Source organism: Protopterus annectens, chromosome 2.part1 (genome assembly GCF_019279795.1).
Source record: "Protopterus annectens isolate FY-2018-M chromosome 2.part1, PAN1.0, whole genome shotgun sequence".
Lineage (NCBI taxonomy): Eukaryota > Metazoa > Chordata > Ceratodontiformes > Protopteridae > Protopterus > Protopterus annectens.
The window spans coordinates 1,620,726,710-1,620,744,691 of NC_056729.1; the positions used below are offsets into that span (position 1 = coordinate 1,620,726,710).

At 38.2% G+C, this 17,982-nt stretch overlaps 1 protein-coding gene across 2 annotated transcripts in view; it reads left to right on the top strand.

The window, feature by feature from the left end:
• The window catches only part of ALDH4A1 (aldehyde dehydrogenase 4 family member A1), a 677,659-nt gene extending 662,437 nt beyond the window's left edge, over positions 1-15,222 (top strand). For both annotated transcript variants that reach the window (XM_044063053.1, XM_044063052.1), the window contains exon 15: positions 13,424-15,222. In XM_044063053.1, the coding sequence (XP_043918988.1) occupies positions 13,424-13,536 (113 nt within the window). In that variant the 3' untranslated portion in view covers positions 13,537-15,222. The remainder of the gene's footprint in view (positions 1-13,423) is intronic.
• The last annotated feature ends 2,760 nt before the right edge of the window (positions 15,223-17,982 follow it).

Sequence of the window (17,982 nt, forward strand, 5' to 3'; positions counted from 1 at the left end):
AACCTGCAAGAACAATGTTGGCATAAGTTGGTGCACACGCCTCCCCCATTGCTACCCCTTTTATTTGCTGGAAAAATTCTCCATTAAATGTTAGAAAATTGTATTTCAAAATGTTGTCCATAAGTCCCACTACGGCAACCTTTTCTGTGTGTGTTAAGGTGTTGTCCATAAAAATCATGTCCTCAAAGATCCTCATTCCTTCGTTGTGTGGGATACACGTGAAGAGGTCCACCACATCAATGGTAACAAAAATCAAATTCTCAGAAAAGAGGGTAGATGTAATATTCCTAAGTAGGTCCCATGAGTCTTTTAGTATATGACCAAAGTTGTTGCAAATATGTTTGATCTTATTGTCCACAAATTTGGCCATAGGCAGCGTCTTTGAGCAGTCAGCCGACACGATCGGTCTGAGTGGTGGGTCGCTTACATTCTTATGGACCTTGAATACGAATATTATTGGAACCTTTGGTTTGGGCACTGATAAAAACTTATGCGTGTTGTTGTTAATTGTTCCTTCAATAATCATATGATCAAGTGCCATATCTATCTTTTGATAAGCCACTTCGACCTCATCCATGGAAACATTTCTATACTTTGTCTCTTCACGAAGAATTTTGTTCATTTTTCTTCGTATATAATGTTCTCCATTATAACTACTCCACCTCCCTTATCTGGTTTCATGATTCTGATTGATGTGTTCTTCTTTAATTCTTCTAGTGTTGCATATTCCTCCTTTGTTAAGTTATACTTCAAGTGATGTTGTTTGAATTCTTTTCGAATCTCATTTTCCAGGACCATCTCCAGATTTTTTAGTTGTGGGAGGAGCGGGGGGTTGTAAATGCTACGTCTTGTAAGACCAAGGTGTGGTTGTTCAGTGTTTGATGATACAGTAGGTAAAATAGCTTGCAAGTTTATTTTCCTAAGAAACAGCTTCATATCAATTATAGTTTTAACTAGGTCTCCTCGGGTACTTGGAATGAATTTAAATCCCTTGCTGAGGAGATCAAAGTGTCCCTTATTTAAAATGATATTGCTAAAATTGTAAATAGAAAAGTTTTTGAGGGAATGTGTAGTACCTGTATGTAAAATCTCAGTATCCCCATCAGTATCACCCTCAGTGTCAGGTGCAGAGAGGGTTAGAGGACTAGTTAATGGGGGAACAGCAGGGGTGGGGGTATAGAAGGTGTTCCTTAGTACCTCCCTCTCCCCCTTCTTCCTCCCCCCCTCTGAAAATTCTGAGGACCTTGTCCTTTTCTATGTACATTATATGGTAACTCTAAGTCCTCTAATGGGGGAAATTCATTATCATAGTCCTCAAAAACCCATTCTGTGTTTTTATTTTTATATTGACCTTTATAGTTGTTACCTCTCATGTAGTCAGACTGGTTTTTGACATTGTGTGCATTTCCCCTGAATGGTGGTGATGGGTAATTCGCATTGTTTTTATATTCATCCAAGTCCCTCTTAAGTTTATTAATTTTCCTCTGCTCTAGCGTTTTACATTTTGTATCTATTTCTAACCTTAAATTAAAATATTTGTCCTTTTCCTGTTTTATTTCAAAGAACAAGTCATGTTTGATGAAATTATCTAAGGCATAGATTTCCTCCTCAAGGTCTGCTAACTGTTTAGTGTTTTCTTTGATGATGCGTCCCAAAATCTCCAGACCACATCTGTTGAATATATCTATGAGGTCCTTGTGATATGCAGTCCCTATTTCAACATTGTTAGGGTATTTCCAAACCCTGAGCCCCTTAGGTACAATATTGTGCTTAATGCAGGTTGTTAGATACGAATTTTCAATGCATAGCATTTTATATTTATACATACATTTGTGCAATTTATCTAATTTAACAGTATAGGAGTCACCATCCTGTGGTGAATCATCGTTATTTGTGGAAATGTTGAATCCACGCTGGTTATGTAACCAGTCAGTTAAATTGTCATTGTTGAGATACTCATTAAGTGAAGGAATCGGAACAGTACCTGGAGCATTGCTGCCCGTAGTGTTAGAAATAGTGCCAACACGCCCGTTAGTAGCTTCTGCTCCAGAAGAATGTTCTAATGTTTTTAAAGAACCCAAAATCGCTGGTGTATTGGCAGGGTCAAATGTGCCACCGTTCGGTTCTTCCCCATCTTCGGACGTAGAGCCGGAGTCATGATACAGCCTTTTCCTCTTCTGCTTAGTTCCTCTCAACCTTTCGGTCCCTTCCTGTTTGTTGGATACGTCCGTTGACTTCCTGCCAGTCAGAGCAAAGCACATCGGGGTGAGTAACTCGATCAGCTCCGTGAGCTGTCCGATTAGCTTGCGAGTCTGCCCCACTTCCTCGCGGCAAGATAAGTGTGAGCTGTCTGCCATAGCTGTGCTCCCAACCAAGAAAACAACCAAAAGGAGCCAGCAAACATAAAACTGATAAAACAAAAGAATCTGAAGGCAGCGCACACAATCCGCACTTTATTCGAAAAATAAATAAGTCCAAAACTTAATCACAAAGTCCGTAAACGCTGTTAAACATCCAGTACATGCGTTTTCGTCAGCCTATAGCTTAGACTTCATCAGACAAAGTTAATTAACTAATTAAGCATTATATAAAGGAATACAAATGAAAAGACCAATAAAAACCAAGCATCTTAGTTAAAACCAATAAAAGTAAAGACAGCCTAAGGAGCTCATTATAATAAAATTCTAAATAATTAAAAATGTCAAGAACAATGTATAAAAAGTTTTTCTTTAGTATATCAAAATATCATAAAGCCATACAGTAATTCAAGGCAACTATGATCATCCAATAAACTCTTGGTCCAAACCCACAAAGCCATTAACTCATCCGGTGACTTCCTGTTTGCCAACTTCGCTGGTAAAACTTAGAATTCACTTCCATCTAACTTTACTCTCAAACCTTCTTTAAGTCTCTTCAAAAAAGGCCTCAAACAGTATTTTAAAGAGCACTGGCTTTGTCCCTGTACTAACCGTGATTAATCACTACTTATTCAATGCCTTATTTAAATTAATATTGTATGCATCTCTTGCTCATAATACCTTGTGCAACCTGTTGTTTCTGTATACTATTACACACTGTGTATATAGTGAGTACCTACTAGAGGGGTTTGTAAATATGTTTGAGTCATATCTGTTATGTTCTGTCTGTGTTATCTGGAGCTTTTTTCCCTGGCCTCCACTGAAAATGGACATATATCAAGTCGGACTATCCCGGTCAACAAATGTGAAATAAATAAAATAAAATAAATAATCGTTCCACTTCTGCTTTGGAAACTTCTACCATTTTAAGCTTTGTCCTTAGTCTTACTTCCTGCCATTTGAGACCAGACGCAGGCCATCCCGTAATCATTTTACGCTGGACGGTTAGCAGCTGTCTTTGTTTCATACCTTTGATATCTACTCTTTTCCTTCTGACCAACCCTTCCTCATCCATGATATCCCTCTAAAAAGCTACGTTGCAATCCGTTTATCATGTCTAATCCAAGTCACCACTCTCTCATTTCCATTTCACAACAAGGCATCAAACATTGCATTTTTCAATTCTCCTCCTTACCTTGCCATTTAAAATGTGCCATCTCTGCTCTATTAATTTAACAGTAGAACCCTGTAGTGTAACTGTCACAGTAATTGGGACACGATCAGAGAGGGCAATCTCATGTATGGCTGCATTACATGCACTGCCACTATAATGTTCCAGAATCGCTATAAAATCTGACAGCCTGGAAAGTTAGGCCTCTAGGAAAGAAAGTGACATTAGTTTCAGGGTTACAAAATATCCAAACAACAATGTAGCCACTTTGACTCACCCATGATCTAAGAAGGACTGACTCTTCTTATGAGATTTCAACTTCGCATTCAACCTATCTTTTTTCTCCTTTAAACCAAGTTAATGCCACAGTGTGGAGCATATATATTGTGTATCGTCAAGTCTATATTATTAACAGTCCCAATCCAAATCATTCATGTATTGTGACCACTATTAATGACTACATTGAAGGGTTGAGTGATTTGTAAAACATTAAAAAAGCACACCCTACCCACCGAGTTTATAATCTGCAAAAACATTCTATATTGTCTGGTGTTCAACTTATGCACCTCCTTAATCCTCAGTTTGGTTTCTTGCAGACATGCTATATGTGCTGCACCTTTTGGTAACCTTTGATGAATCCTTGCTCTTCTAGTAGGATGATTGCTCCCTCCCAGATTCCATGTTAAGAGTGTCACACCTTCCTTTGGGCCTACTACAACATCACAGCCTTCAATGCCTTCACAGTTACTATGATCTACCTGTGGAGCTAATTCCCCTTTGTTGCATTCCCAGCTCCATGCACCTTGGGTGCTCCCCACCTATACTTGGTCAGTATGCTCCTGGCCACTAATCGAAGCAGAAGGACTCCTTGTAGTGCTAACTCCCACCTCTCAGGCCTAAAGGACATAACCATCTAAGCAAGCACCAAGACAAATGATCTCACCCCCCAACATATTAAGCATGTATTTAACCTTGCATTTCCAACTGTTAAGACAAATGCATATGACATACTTGCCATAAGCATACAAAATGCAAGAACCATGCTACTAAGAACCATTTACACATGTTTAGGGTTATCTTACATTTTGATTTTTCCATGTAATGTAGTTCAATTCTGAAGATATAGCAAAATACAAGAACAAATCTGTGGAGATTAACAAAAATAGTTGTTATACGGGAACAGTGACACTAGATAAGCATATTTACTGTCCTCATATAACTACACCCTTAACTGGACAAGCATCTCTAGCATAGACCAACATTTACAAAGTCTAGTCTGTTCATTTAAGTGTTGACCACATTAGTCCTTTCATGAATCCACTATCAGCTAAGCAAAGCTAAGATGGTTCTAAACATACATTCAGTTTCAATGTAACTATTAAGCAAAAGTATAGAATTGTCCCTCAGTCACAATTCTGTTCAACTTTTCTAGTCCATGCCCAGTCCAACACATATCATCCTCTGTATCTGATAACCCTGAAAAAAGTTCCAACCATGTTTTACTAACAAGAGAGTCCAGGAATCTTCTTCAACTGCTAGCTTCTCTGGTGGCCTTTTTCTCACAGCTAGGGAACCCCCCTCCACTAAAGGTTTCCAGCTGACTTTTTTCCTCTACTACTATATGAGGAATTACCCCACCAGTCCCTCACCAGACTTGGATTGCTCGCCAGGTGTTAAATTGGCCACCAGACTTCCATCCTTAGCCCAAGGGTGTAATGCCTTGCTACATGAATCCAATTCCTTGTGACTAGAAAGTGTCTTTTTCATGCTAGATTTCTCCACAACTGGTAACTTACCCACTGGAGAAGACCTCTGATGCTTCATTTTAGCCATCTCCCATTCCATCTCCCTTACTGCCCATTTGTCTTCCTCTTCCTCACTGACTGGATCATGAATTTGTGCAAGGTGTTCCTGCACTTTGTTAATAAAGCGTTTGACTTCCTTCTCTGACTTGATAAAAACTTTCTTCCTATCTCTTTTAGCTATCAATATGGTTGGGAAAGCGAGTGTCACTTTATAGCTAATGACTAAAATTTCCTTTCTGCCACCCAGAAGTGTTCTACTTAAATTAAAGATATTTAGAGTAGTCTGTTACAAAATAAAGTTTATGCTTCTCACATTGAATACCTTTTGCATCCCTGCTATATTTATTTATCCAGTCCCTTGTTCTTCCAGAGTTTAGAGCAAGCAACAGATATCTGGGTGTATTTTCCCCTTGTAGAGGGCTCAACATGATGCACATGCTTGGAATACAAAATCAAATAGTCCGGTATCTATTATGTCTTTGCAAAAAAAGATGTTTAAAGAAAGGCCATAACTCCTTGTTAGAAATGGATTCTAGTATTCCCGTAATGTACAAGGGGGCCTTTCAGTTTGATTCTCCATATCATCCAACTTAGATATTTGCTGCTGTAGTTTCCTGGTCAGCTGCTGAAAGTCTTTGTTACAGGCTTCTGATCAAAAGCAACTAGTGAACTTCACTTTTCAGCCAAGTGAATTCCTGTTTGAGTTGTTCCACCGTAATAACATGCAAGGAAGCTTAAGTGGCCTGTGTCTCAATCTCCAAGCTGACCGTCATCAACTTTTCAAAGAGCAACAGTAAATTCATAGGTTCATAGGTGTGTACTAGGCCAATGGCCCTTGAGCTTTTACAAGCCTAGCCCATAGAAGTGCCCTGGTATCATGCCGCCATTAGTTCCCAGTGCCTCTATCAAGTAGAGCCACTGGAGTGATCCCCGGATATGTCATCCATATTTGCTTGTTTAAACTTTTAGGAGCTCTGCCTGCTGTGAGTTGGATTTGTCATCCATTGCACAGACCTTTTACAAATTGTGGTGGTATTATCCTGGAAAAAAGCAGTCTTTTTGTGCCTGGGATGAGTGGATCACAAAACGTAGGCATCCGTATTGCTTAGGTTAGTCACTCCACCAATCAGTCTAAACAGAGGGCCTTCAAATATAATCAGTCTTCTAATGGACAGTAGTATAAACAGGGAGGGCAGGACTAGGAATAGCTTCTAATGTCAAATTTACATAACAGCCGGGCAAAGAACCGGGGTGGGTAGGGTGTAAAAATTCTAATTATACAATGACCCCCCCCCCCCCATTAATATTCCAAAATGTGCACACTGATTAGCCAGTGTGTCCGTTGTAAATCCCACAATATACTAATGGAAAAAGGTCCGGTCACCTGGACTTTTTTACATTGGTATAAAGTGTCTAAAACCTTTTTTTTTAATAAATAAAAAGAAAAAAGAAAAAAAACGGAGCAACGGAGACTTTCTTTTCTCCTTTGCTTCTGTTTCAAAGCATTGATGTACTGGGTATGTGTAGGAACGCAAGTCCCATACGCATGAGCAGTACATCAACACAAGGAAGCAGTATACCACCAGTGGTGTAAGAATAGTAATGCGCCGTTATACAAAGACATTATTTAAGAAAAGTAAGTATTTGTTTCTTAAATAATGTCATTGTATAATTGCAGTAACTGACTCCGTGGTTGTAGTATATTGAAATTTAGCCACGGTTGGCTTTATTTAATCACTCGGGCTTCGCCCTCGTGATTAAGCCATGCCAACAGTGGGTAAATCTTCAGTATACCACACCACGTCATCGGTTGTTGCTTAAATAGCTACAGAGTAGCAGTCACACAGAACTAACGGCTCATACAGAAAAATCCTACTTTTCAGATACTACAAATATTCAGGTAGAGCTAATCAATTTGCAAAGAATGCTGGACAAATATATATTTTTTTAACCAGCCCTAACCAATAGCTTTTAAAACTCCAAGAAGAAAATTTAAAGTTAAAGAAGAAATTTATAGAACACAATTTAAAGTTAAGCAAAAAATAAATAAAACAGACTGTAATAAGATATGAGCAAAAGGCAAGAAACCTTGTAGATCTGCAAACCGTAAACAAAGAAATCCAATAGTGTCACAGAACAGCAATCGCGGAGCACTCCTAGAATGCAGCGCAAATTTTTTCTAACTGCTCTTAATCAAGAACCTTTCCTTAAACTCCAAGGGAAAATACATTGAATGTAGAATGACATATTTAATTAAAGTAAAACAAACTGCAATAAAAACAGAGCCAAAGACCAGAAATAATTTAAGTATGTAATCTGTAGACCACGCATATTAAACGTTGTCCTTTTCTCCTTACCGTTACTCATTTGTGCCTTGAGTCCCATTGTTATTATTTAGCCCTGTAGTGTGTGGGATGTATTTTCTCATTCAAGACTACAGTGTTTAAAAGGCCGAGTTATTGTTACAATACAGCTTAATTGATGCACTGAATTTGCAGTATTCCTTACCACAGTTGAGCATCTTATTTATTTATTTGACTTTTGATTACTGGGATAATCTGACTGGGCACAGGCCCATTTTCAGTGGATGCTCGGGGGAAACCAAAAGATACAAATAACAAAAAAGACATAGCTCTAAACTATATAGTAGTAGCATAAACAGAAAAACACAAATTATACATAATGCATATGTAATGTTATAAATTAAAAATTGTTATGAAGCATAACTTATACATAATTGTAAGAAATAAACAATTGTTTCATAGATAATACAGTTCTAAACAAGAATTCAGGTAAATGTGACTATGTCAACTATATGTAATATTGTAATATGTAAGCACTCTATGTGTAATATGCAAAGCACAGTAATTGTAAAAAGGCTGGACAGAGTATCTAGAAAGAGAGAAAGAAAGGTGATCCTTAGTGTGAGTTTATAGGAGAAAAAAGTTGCATATATATCAGATAGATAGTGAACATATTTATTTATTTATTTATTGCCATTCGTTAACCAGGTTTGTCCAACTGGGCTTGTGGCCCATTTTCAGTGGAGACCCGAGGAGAAAAGCTCCAGTAATACATTTTAAAACAAGTACAATTTTAAACAATATTGATATAATAGCAGTTACAGCAAAATGATTCACATATGTTGGGATACATGCATAAAGTTAAAGTTGCATTAAAAAGAAGCTAAGTAACAATTTTACATTGATATAGTTCAATAGGTCAACAATTAACATTTTTTGTTTGTATAAAATTGTGCAAATGCATAGTAGACACATTGGAGAGAGAGAGGTGTAATGAGGTACTAAGTATGGTCCTTTTGAGGGTACATAAAGGGAAGGAAGACTAGGTAGGGTCATGGCAAGGGCAGGTTCTGGAATTGAGAAAATAAGCTTTTAGTTCATTTTTAAAGTGTGAGGTGTGGGAGATAGAATATAAGTCAAGGGGAAGTTTGTTCCAAGCATGGGCAAGGGAGTGTTTGTAGAGTAGTTTGCCTACTGACCTTTTTGGGTGGTAGATATCAAGTAATTGTTGGTTAGAAGTACGGAGGGTCTGGGATGGGATGTAGATGGAGACTAAGGAAGATAGAGATGGACAGAAGGAGAGTTTATAAAGAATAGAGTGTAGCATATAAAATTGATAAGATAGCAGAAACTGGGGAAGTTCAAGCCATTGAAGAGAGTTTAAAGAAATGCAGTGGTGTGAGTTGTATGGGGAGTTAGTAATGAATCTGGCTATTTTATGGTAAGTCTGTTGCAGTTTGTTTAGAGTGGAGGCCTGGATATTGGTAAGAACTGGGGTGGCATATAAGAGGGAGGGGAGGAGGAGTGCCTGGCCCAGGGTAAGTCTAGATTCAGGGGTTAGGAATATGTTGTTCCGATATAGCAGACCTAGTTTCTGTTTTTTTTTTTTTTATACATTGGAGTATGTGTAGGTTGAACTTGAGTTTGTCATCGATAATGACTCCTAGGAGTTTTGTGTGGGTGTCAGGTTGGATATTTGTATTGTTAGAAGATGTAATAAAAACAGAGGTTTTGTGATGAGAAAGAGAACGGGGAAGGAAAAGTAGGAGTTTGGTCTTTTTGGGATTTAGGATCAATAGGTTGTGAGAGAGCCATTCTTCAGTGGATAGTAGGGCCTGTTGGGTCAGGGAGTGTAGTTCAGGAATGTTATTTGAGATGGATATAAGTGTGGAGTCATCGGCATACTGAATAAGGGAGGATTCTTTGCATGAGGTGTAAAGATCATTGGTGAAAATGTTAAACAAAAGGGGTCCCAAGATGGAGCCTTGGGGAACACCAGTGGAGATGGGAAGGAAAGGTGAGGAGGATGAGAGCCATTTGACAGATTGTTCCCTGCCAGATAGGTAACTATTAAACCAGGCAAGTGAGGAGGGGGATAGGTGGAGATTTGTGAGTTTGGATAGTAGTAGAGGATGAGAGACCATATCGAAGGCTTTGGAGAGATCTAGGAAGAGACAGGAAATGGGTTTATTGTTGTCTAGGGCCTCTGCAATGATATGAGTGAAGGAGAGGAGGGCAGTGGTGGTGCTGTGGTGAGGACGAAATCCATGTTGGGTAGGAGTAAGTAAGTGGTGTGTGAGGAGGTGATTGAGAAGCTGTGAGTGAATACATTTTTCTAATATCTTGGAGAGGGGGGGACAGAATGGCAATGGGTCACTAGTTTGAAGGGTCAGTGGAGTTTCCACCTTTATGAAGAGGGTAGTGAAGAAAGATTTCCAAAGGGTGGGGACAGTTGATTCCAGAATAGATCAATTAATTAGTGTAGATACAGGATAGGCAATTGAGTCAGCAGCAAGTTTGAGAAATGTAGGAGATAGATTGTCAGTGGAAGTAGAGCAAGGTTTTAGCTTGAGTAGTAGAGATTTGATGTAAGTAATGGGAACTGGCTCAAAAGAAAACAAAATTGTGTTAGTGGGACTTGGAGAGGTGGGTGTCAAAGTAGAGTTTGGCTTAGAGGTTACCAGATTTTGGATGGAAGAGATAAAGTGTTTATTCAGGAGGGTAGCTGTTTCCTGAGAGGAAGAGTTAGGGTATGGGGAGGGATTAGAGGGCTTTCCAGGATAGAGGATGTTGTTGAGAATTGACCAAAATTTTTGAGGATTGGATTTGTTGTTAAGCTGAGCAGAGCTATAGTATAACTTTTTGTCAATAGTTGTATGCTTTTTTGCAAGGTTCCTCAGTTGCCTGTATTTCTAAAGAAAATGTGGTTGTTTAGTTTTAGTCCAGGTTTTCCAAGCATGATCTCTTTGTTTCATAAGGGACCTAGTCTCTTTGGAGAGCCAGGAAGCATGGTTTGATTTTACTCTGATCTTCCTAGAGGGAGCTAAGGAGTTTAGAGTATTCATGAAGATGCTATTGAAAGTGCTTACAACATCGTTTATGGGGAGGTGTTTTAGAATGGACCAATCTATGTTGTGGAGAATGGAGTTAAATTGGGATGAATTGAAAGTCGATAGTTTTCGACAGTCTTTGATAAGGTGGGGTTTAGGAATATGGGAGTCTTAAGATGGTGATAGGGAGATGATCACTGAGGGAGTCAGGTAAGGTGGTGGTATTGTGGTATTGGTGGGGGGAATTGGTAAGGATCCAGTCTATGATGGAGCTGGAAGAGGAATTTTTATGGAAGCGAGTGGGAGATGTTATAAGCTGGTGGAAGCCGTGTAGGTGGATACTGAGTTGGGGGGAGTCAGTTGTGAGTTTGGACCAATCAATGTTGACATCACCAAGGATAAGTGTCATATATGGTATGTTGTGGGAGAACCAGGATAGGATGTTTTCAAGAATGGGCTGATTGTTACCAGGAGGAAGGTAGATAGAGACAATTGCAAGTTTTTTTGTGGGGATTCAGATGGCAGTTAAGGATGATGATTTCAGCTGGGAGGAAGTCAGGAATTGGGGAAGGGTATGGTGAGAAGTTAAGAATGTTTGAGTAGAGGATGGCCACGCCACCACCTTTTTTTACAGGTCTGTCAGATTGGAAGATATTATAACGTGGTGGGAGTATTTCACTATTTGAGATGTGTGGCTTGAGCCAGGTTTCAGATAGGGAGAGAATGTGAGGGGTATTGAGAGCTATCCATGAGTGCAGCTCAGTGACTTTATTTGCTAGACTCTGAATATTCAATGAGTAAATAGTTAAGTATTTGGATGGAGATGATTGTTGTGACTGAGGTTGGTGACTGTTAAAGGAGTAAGATGGGGGCAGTGTAGAGGTAGTTTTGGGGAGAGAAGAGGGGCCAGGGTTGGAATGGATATCTCCAGAACAAAGTAGGTTTTTAGTGAGGAGAAGGAAAATAGATAAGGTATGTATAAGAAAACTAATACAGCAATATGTAAACCATCTTAAATGTGTGAAAATGTTTAACTAGTTAAAGTTAGGCAAAAATGGATTTACTCCAGTAATTTAAAAAAATTGTCTTAGTTTTAGATATCACTGTGACTCAGAACGTCAAGCAGTTGTTGTCCAACCTGGTTAGTATTCTGGAATTTAACACCTCGCTGAGTACTTCCTGGTGTGAATGGGTTAATAAGAATTCTGCTTCTCTTCTCCCTTTCTTCTACAATTCAGATAAAGTTAATCCCTTTGTATGAATTCAGCACTCATATTTGTTCACTGACCTAAATATTCAAGAAACCCCTAAAAAAATAAAGTAAAACAAGCTACAATAGAAGAAGAGCAACTGACAAAAAAAATGTAAGCATATACACTGCAGACCAAGAAACCCAAAACAGTCAAACTCTAGCAGTGACAGGTCTCAAGTTTCCCAGTACTACTGACAGAAGGACTCTGATGGCATAATGAAGATAACATATAACAGTGATGATATACATTGTTTACCTCATTTTTTTTTTTTATTTCTTGGAACGTATGCTGTATTCTGTTGTGTATTACATGAGTAGGCTTTCTTCTGCGTTATCTTGTTAGTACATTTCTCCTGGGCAAGTTATTGACTTCTACCCCCATTATGTGGTAACATATGTATATGCCTGACTTTACCATATGCTGCATCTGACACTTCTGCATCTCTGTATTTCAATTAGTTATTCTTCCAGAAATCATGTAGAACCTGTTTATATGCAGGCCAACTGGATGGATCAGAGAACTTATGTCTGCTCCTAGTTTCTGTTTTTCTAGCTATAGCCATAGTTTAATTAGTATTCCACCTTTTAATGACAAAACAATCTATATGCAAACACCAAACTCTAGGATACCTTATATCCTGTGTTGTAAAGTATTATATCCTGTTTTTCTTTCTGGCACATTACTGTAGCAAGTCCCTGGGCAATTAACTTGACTCTTACTGCAACTTTATAAGCAGTATGTATTCCTGAATAAGTACTTCCCTGGCATAGTTGTGTGGATGTCAGATTTGTTTGTGTCTCCTCTACTGACTTGAAGGTATAGAAGCAAGTTTGTGTGGCAAGTTATAAAACTGATAATTTCCTTGCTATTTCAATCAATTTATATCCAAGAATCTTCTTCTTCTCAAACTAAATTCAGGTGAACCAGACACCAGGGAATTGTTTAATGTATAGCATTTTTAAAAGTCTGGTTAAACTGTACAGTTGTTGTGACTGAAATGTCATTTTAAAATGACTGTGAAACTGCCAGATTGTTGTTACTTGAGCTGCGATAAAGTGTTTAATTTTTTTGGTGTATCACCAACAATAACTGAGAGTTGGCTTTTGTTGCATTTTATAGGGATCTATGTCATATCATCAAACAGCCACATTGTTAAACATCATCTCATTGACAGTGCAGTCCGTCAACCCCCCACCCCCAACTAATTGTATATACCAACTCAGAGATTGCATTACAGTGGGGAAAGAGGAAATTTCCTGATCCATACGGTAATGGAATCTCACTCAGAACAGTTCAGTGGCCTGCACTGTTGACGAAATGATGCTTGGCAATGTGGCCATTTGATGATATGACATAGACCCATTTTAGAGCGGGATGTTTGTAAATAGCTGTTGTTTTTTTACAGCTGTATATCCTTTAAATGTTTCTTAGTTTCATTATATGTAGTGTGCACTATTTCAAGTGTTTTTTTCTTTCTTTAACAGGAACTAATGACAAACCTGGTGGTCCTCATTACATTCTTCGCTGGACGTCTCCTCAGGCTATTAAGGAGACCCACGTTCCACTGACAGAGTGGAAATACCCATACATGTCATAGCAAAACACAGCACCACTACTGAGACTGTTAACTTTGCAGCAGATTATAGTTTGATCCTGGCTGTTACCTCAATCTTTTATGTACTACTGATTTTTAAAACTGTGGATATGTTTGTCACTAAGGCAAAGCTCCATGTACTACTGATTTCAATACGTGCTGAAAATCACTTACTGGAGAAATAGCTATGCTAAACAGTGTTACATTTCCATAATTACTTGCAACAACTTTTTTTTAAAAATATCATTTGTTTTTGTAGCAGGTTGTCACTGAATGTCTTCGCTTTTTTTAGATGAAATATTTAATATTATATACTTAAAGTAAATTGATTGTAAACCTAAAAATATGCAATGCACTTGCAGCCATGTTAAACAGATTATTCAAACAGATAAAATAAGAAGAACTAGTCTTACTGTGAGGCGACAATGCTACCGCAGCACCACCACCGCAATTATAAAACTGATCAAAGCTTCTTAGCTTTCTGAAGCTAATTTTTTAGGTAGAAAATTGTTATTCCACTTGTTTGCTGGCAGAATGACAGCATTGCTGCTGTTATTAATGGCAGACTCATTTTGTGCTCAAAATCTGGTAACATCTAATTCATTGCTAGGTCAAGCAAAATGAGGACTTAATTTTTTGGGCAGTCTGTCTCAAGACTTCATGTGATGGTATTTGCCTACATATTTCTCATAAGGAGAATACTTGACTTATGCTGTGATCATTATTTGGTCCTGATGATGTCTCCATCAGTATCTCCAGTTAAAGAATAACAAGAAAATCCACTGGAGTCAGGAGATGGTGGGATGCACTGTGGCTTTGAGGCAACGTCTGTTCCACATTTATGTTCCTGAAAAAATGTGTGACCAGAGTTATGTTAGCAAATGCATACAGCTAAAAGTTAAAATTCTGCTGGGGAAAACTGCATCAATAAGAAGGGCTCTCTCAAAGACAAGTGACATTATGTTTGTTCAATGGAGAATATAGAAAATGAAGTAGCCATTACTGAAAAATATGGCATAGCTAGTAAGTAAGTTTGGCAGTTAGCACAGAGGCTTAAGGCTGTGAGCTGTAAACATGTTTTCTGTGTGATAGGGTTTGTTTCCTTCAACTTTTATTTGCCTTCTGTATGACCCTGAGCAAGTCATTTAACCAAACGGTGCATTGGGGCAATTGAAAATTTGGTCTAGGCTCATGAATCGTCTCCTGAACTTACATGCATATTAATTACTTATAACACATATACGTATGAACCATAAATAAGTGAATATGATATAGGAAGTAAATAACTGACATAGATAGGAAGTAATTAACTATAACATAGAAAGTAACTATGACCTAGATAGGATGTAAATAACTATGACATAGATGGGAACTAGCTAACTATGACATAGATAGGAAGCAGCTATGACATAGATAGAACATGCTGTGTGTTACTTGCACTGCGTGACTTTGTTCTTTTATACACAAGAATGTACATTAATTTATGTGACTGAAATCTCACTATGCACAGACTTTACTGCTGCTTTGTATGCAATTTGTATTTGATCAGCAGTACTTTATATTCAATAGACGGGGAGCACCCCACCTGTACTTGAGTGTCTTATTCAGGCGTTGGCCATGAGCTTTTTTTGGCCTCACTTGTAATCTGTAACTATCACTAAAGAATACAGTTTTGTTTTCATGGAGAAATGCTGTATGTTGTATTATTTCTACGTAATTTCACTTTCAGAATGACTGTGGGAGACTGCCTTGAAAGTGTATAATTTATACTCTGCTCTTTTCGGTCTTTGAATCATCTATGATTCAGATAATTGACTGTAAGCATTGTTTGATTTAATAAAACTCATGGAAACAGAATTAAAGTCTTTAAAACACACTACATTATAATAAAATTACAAAGGTTAAAATGGTTTTAGAAAAAAAAATAGTCAACAAAGTGAATAAAAGGTAAAAGAAAAAATAAAGAACTTCACAGACACTTAAAATATGTAAAGAAAATAAAAGGTAAAAAATACATGGATAATAAAATATCTGAAAGTGAAAAAACTAATTTACACTGAGCTATTAATTAAGGGAATGGCTTGAAAGATTTACATTATAGAGCAAAACAGCTTGTGGAAATGCCCATAGCAGTTTGCATTGATTAGCTTCAGGAGAGAAGCAAACTAAGTCATTGATGTCAAACATGGCTTTGTGTAATTCTCACTTCTTAAAGAAATTAAATCCCCCATACCTGGAGCTGCTGTGATGTAACCCTCAGTTGTAAAAGAAGGTAAGGCTACACTGCCAATAGCTACCATGGTGCTGTCTGGTTATGTTCTTGGTGCCGGCATCTTTTACAGTAGAAGACGTAGGGTTTCATGCTTGGGTGTTATTGCACTAATTCAGAGGTACATTAACCTCAGAGTTACTATAAATAATTAGGGGAGTTACAGAAGGCTTGCTTTTTGAGAAAAATTGATTTTTTTTTGCATGTGTTCTTCCATCTTTTTGTGTGTTGATATTCACAACCAAGCAACATTTGATGAATGCATGTTCAGTAATGCGATGTGTAGCCATTTGGTCTTCTGAGACTGAGCATATTAGTTCTGAAATGGAAGGTACTCTTGGAAAAGAGCAACAAACTTCATTTTATATGACTGTGCAGCATTTTAAAATTGTTGCACTGCATTCTGTTTTGCCTTTGTCAGTCCACCATACAGATCTCAACACTGGTACAAGTACTAAAGCTGAACTACTTCTGATTTGTGGAAAAATATTTTTTATTTTGAAGAGGCAACACATGCTGGCTTCTTGTGTGCTGGACCATCCTAGACCAAATGAACACAGGGCTTTTATATTATCTATATCATATATCCAGACTTTCTTTTAGATTTTGAACATCCAATTCCTTTTATAAAAAAAGTTAAGTAGCATATTCACTTAATGTTTTAATCAGAGAAAGTATTTTTTATTATTTTTTTGTATGAGACATATTGAATTGCCCCCTTAGAATGGACTGTGAGTTTGGCAGTAGGCACTCTTAATCATCTGCTTTTCCCACTGAATATGTTTGTATGGAGGAGCAACTAGCATAATGTCTGGATGTCATGTATGATAGTATGTGGCTGTTTTTGCCCCCAAAAGTAGGCACTGTAGACTATTCCTTGTCTCAGTCTTCACCCTAGAGCTGTTCTTGTCCTTTAGCCTTTGCTAGACATGTCATAGACTATTCAAAAGGCCCTGGATGTGTCCACTGTCCAAAGTAAAGCAGATTACACAGAACCCTTGTTAGTAGGCCAACTCTATAAGGAAACCTAAAGGCTGAGCCAACTTCAGCTGCCCTTTGTACAGCCAGCTTTCAGAAGAGGACTTTGATAGCTGCCACTTCCTAATGATCAAGAAAGCAGGGTGGAGGGCAGGTTTCTTAAGGGGATGTACAACTTTTTCAGCCAGACAGTTGATCAGCACAAAAGTGCTTATTATGTGGCCTGGTTGCTCATGTGAATTAAGGAGTGGGCTTCTCCTGATATTGTAATTGCAAAGGCTAAGACCCTTCCCATTTCTCAGGAGTCTTTTTCCTCACTAGAGTTTAGAAACTGGAAATCGTTTACTAGTAAGACCAAAAGGCTATTTACATACTTATTTTCTTATTTCCTCACTGCAGATCTGTGGTCTAGCACACCAGACAATGAAGTTTACCCGAAAAAAGGAGGCCTTTAGTCTTCCGCTTTGTCAGTAAGTCTCAGTGTCAAACTTTATGACTAACTGTGGTGTTTCTGGGAAGATGGGCTCACATTTCAAAGGCCAAATGCCCTCTCAACTTGTTACTTTTTCTTCCGACAAAGCCATGTCTTATCCCTGCATCTTTGGTGCAACCATCCCTTTTTCTTATTTTCTTTAACCTTCCTTCCCTTTCCTCTCTACAAACCCTGTCATTAGGAGGCAGAATCCCCCCCCCAAGAAAAATGACAAAAATTCATTGGATCAGTGGAGCAGAACATTTTAAAACCTGGAAGACATCTCTCCCTCCTAGCTTTTGTGACAGCCTGCTAAGGTTTCTAGCATTGTCCTAGTCAGGGTCCTAGCTTTTGTGACAGCCTGTTGCTATGGTTTCTAGCACTGTCCTAGTCAGGGTGTGAACTGCTTTACCAAAGAGGACAAGTAAAGCAGTTATATACAGTGCTGCCTCTTGTTTTCATATGAATCGGATTTTACTCAAGGATTTCTTGGTCAATCGTCATTCACTTCTGCTTCTGTTCCAAGAATCCTGAAAGGCTACTCTGGACCAAAATATATGCAGGGGGTTTCTCAGACTTCACATTGGGAAAACAACAATTTTAGCTCATATTTCTATCCTTTGGAATTAGCAGTTTGCTCTCAGGGTATTCACGAAGTGTATAGACCCAGTAATTGAGTCTCATAAGCTGAGAGATATACTTCTGCGGCATTTTTCAGAGGTGTTTTATT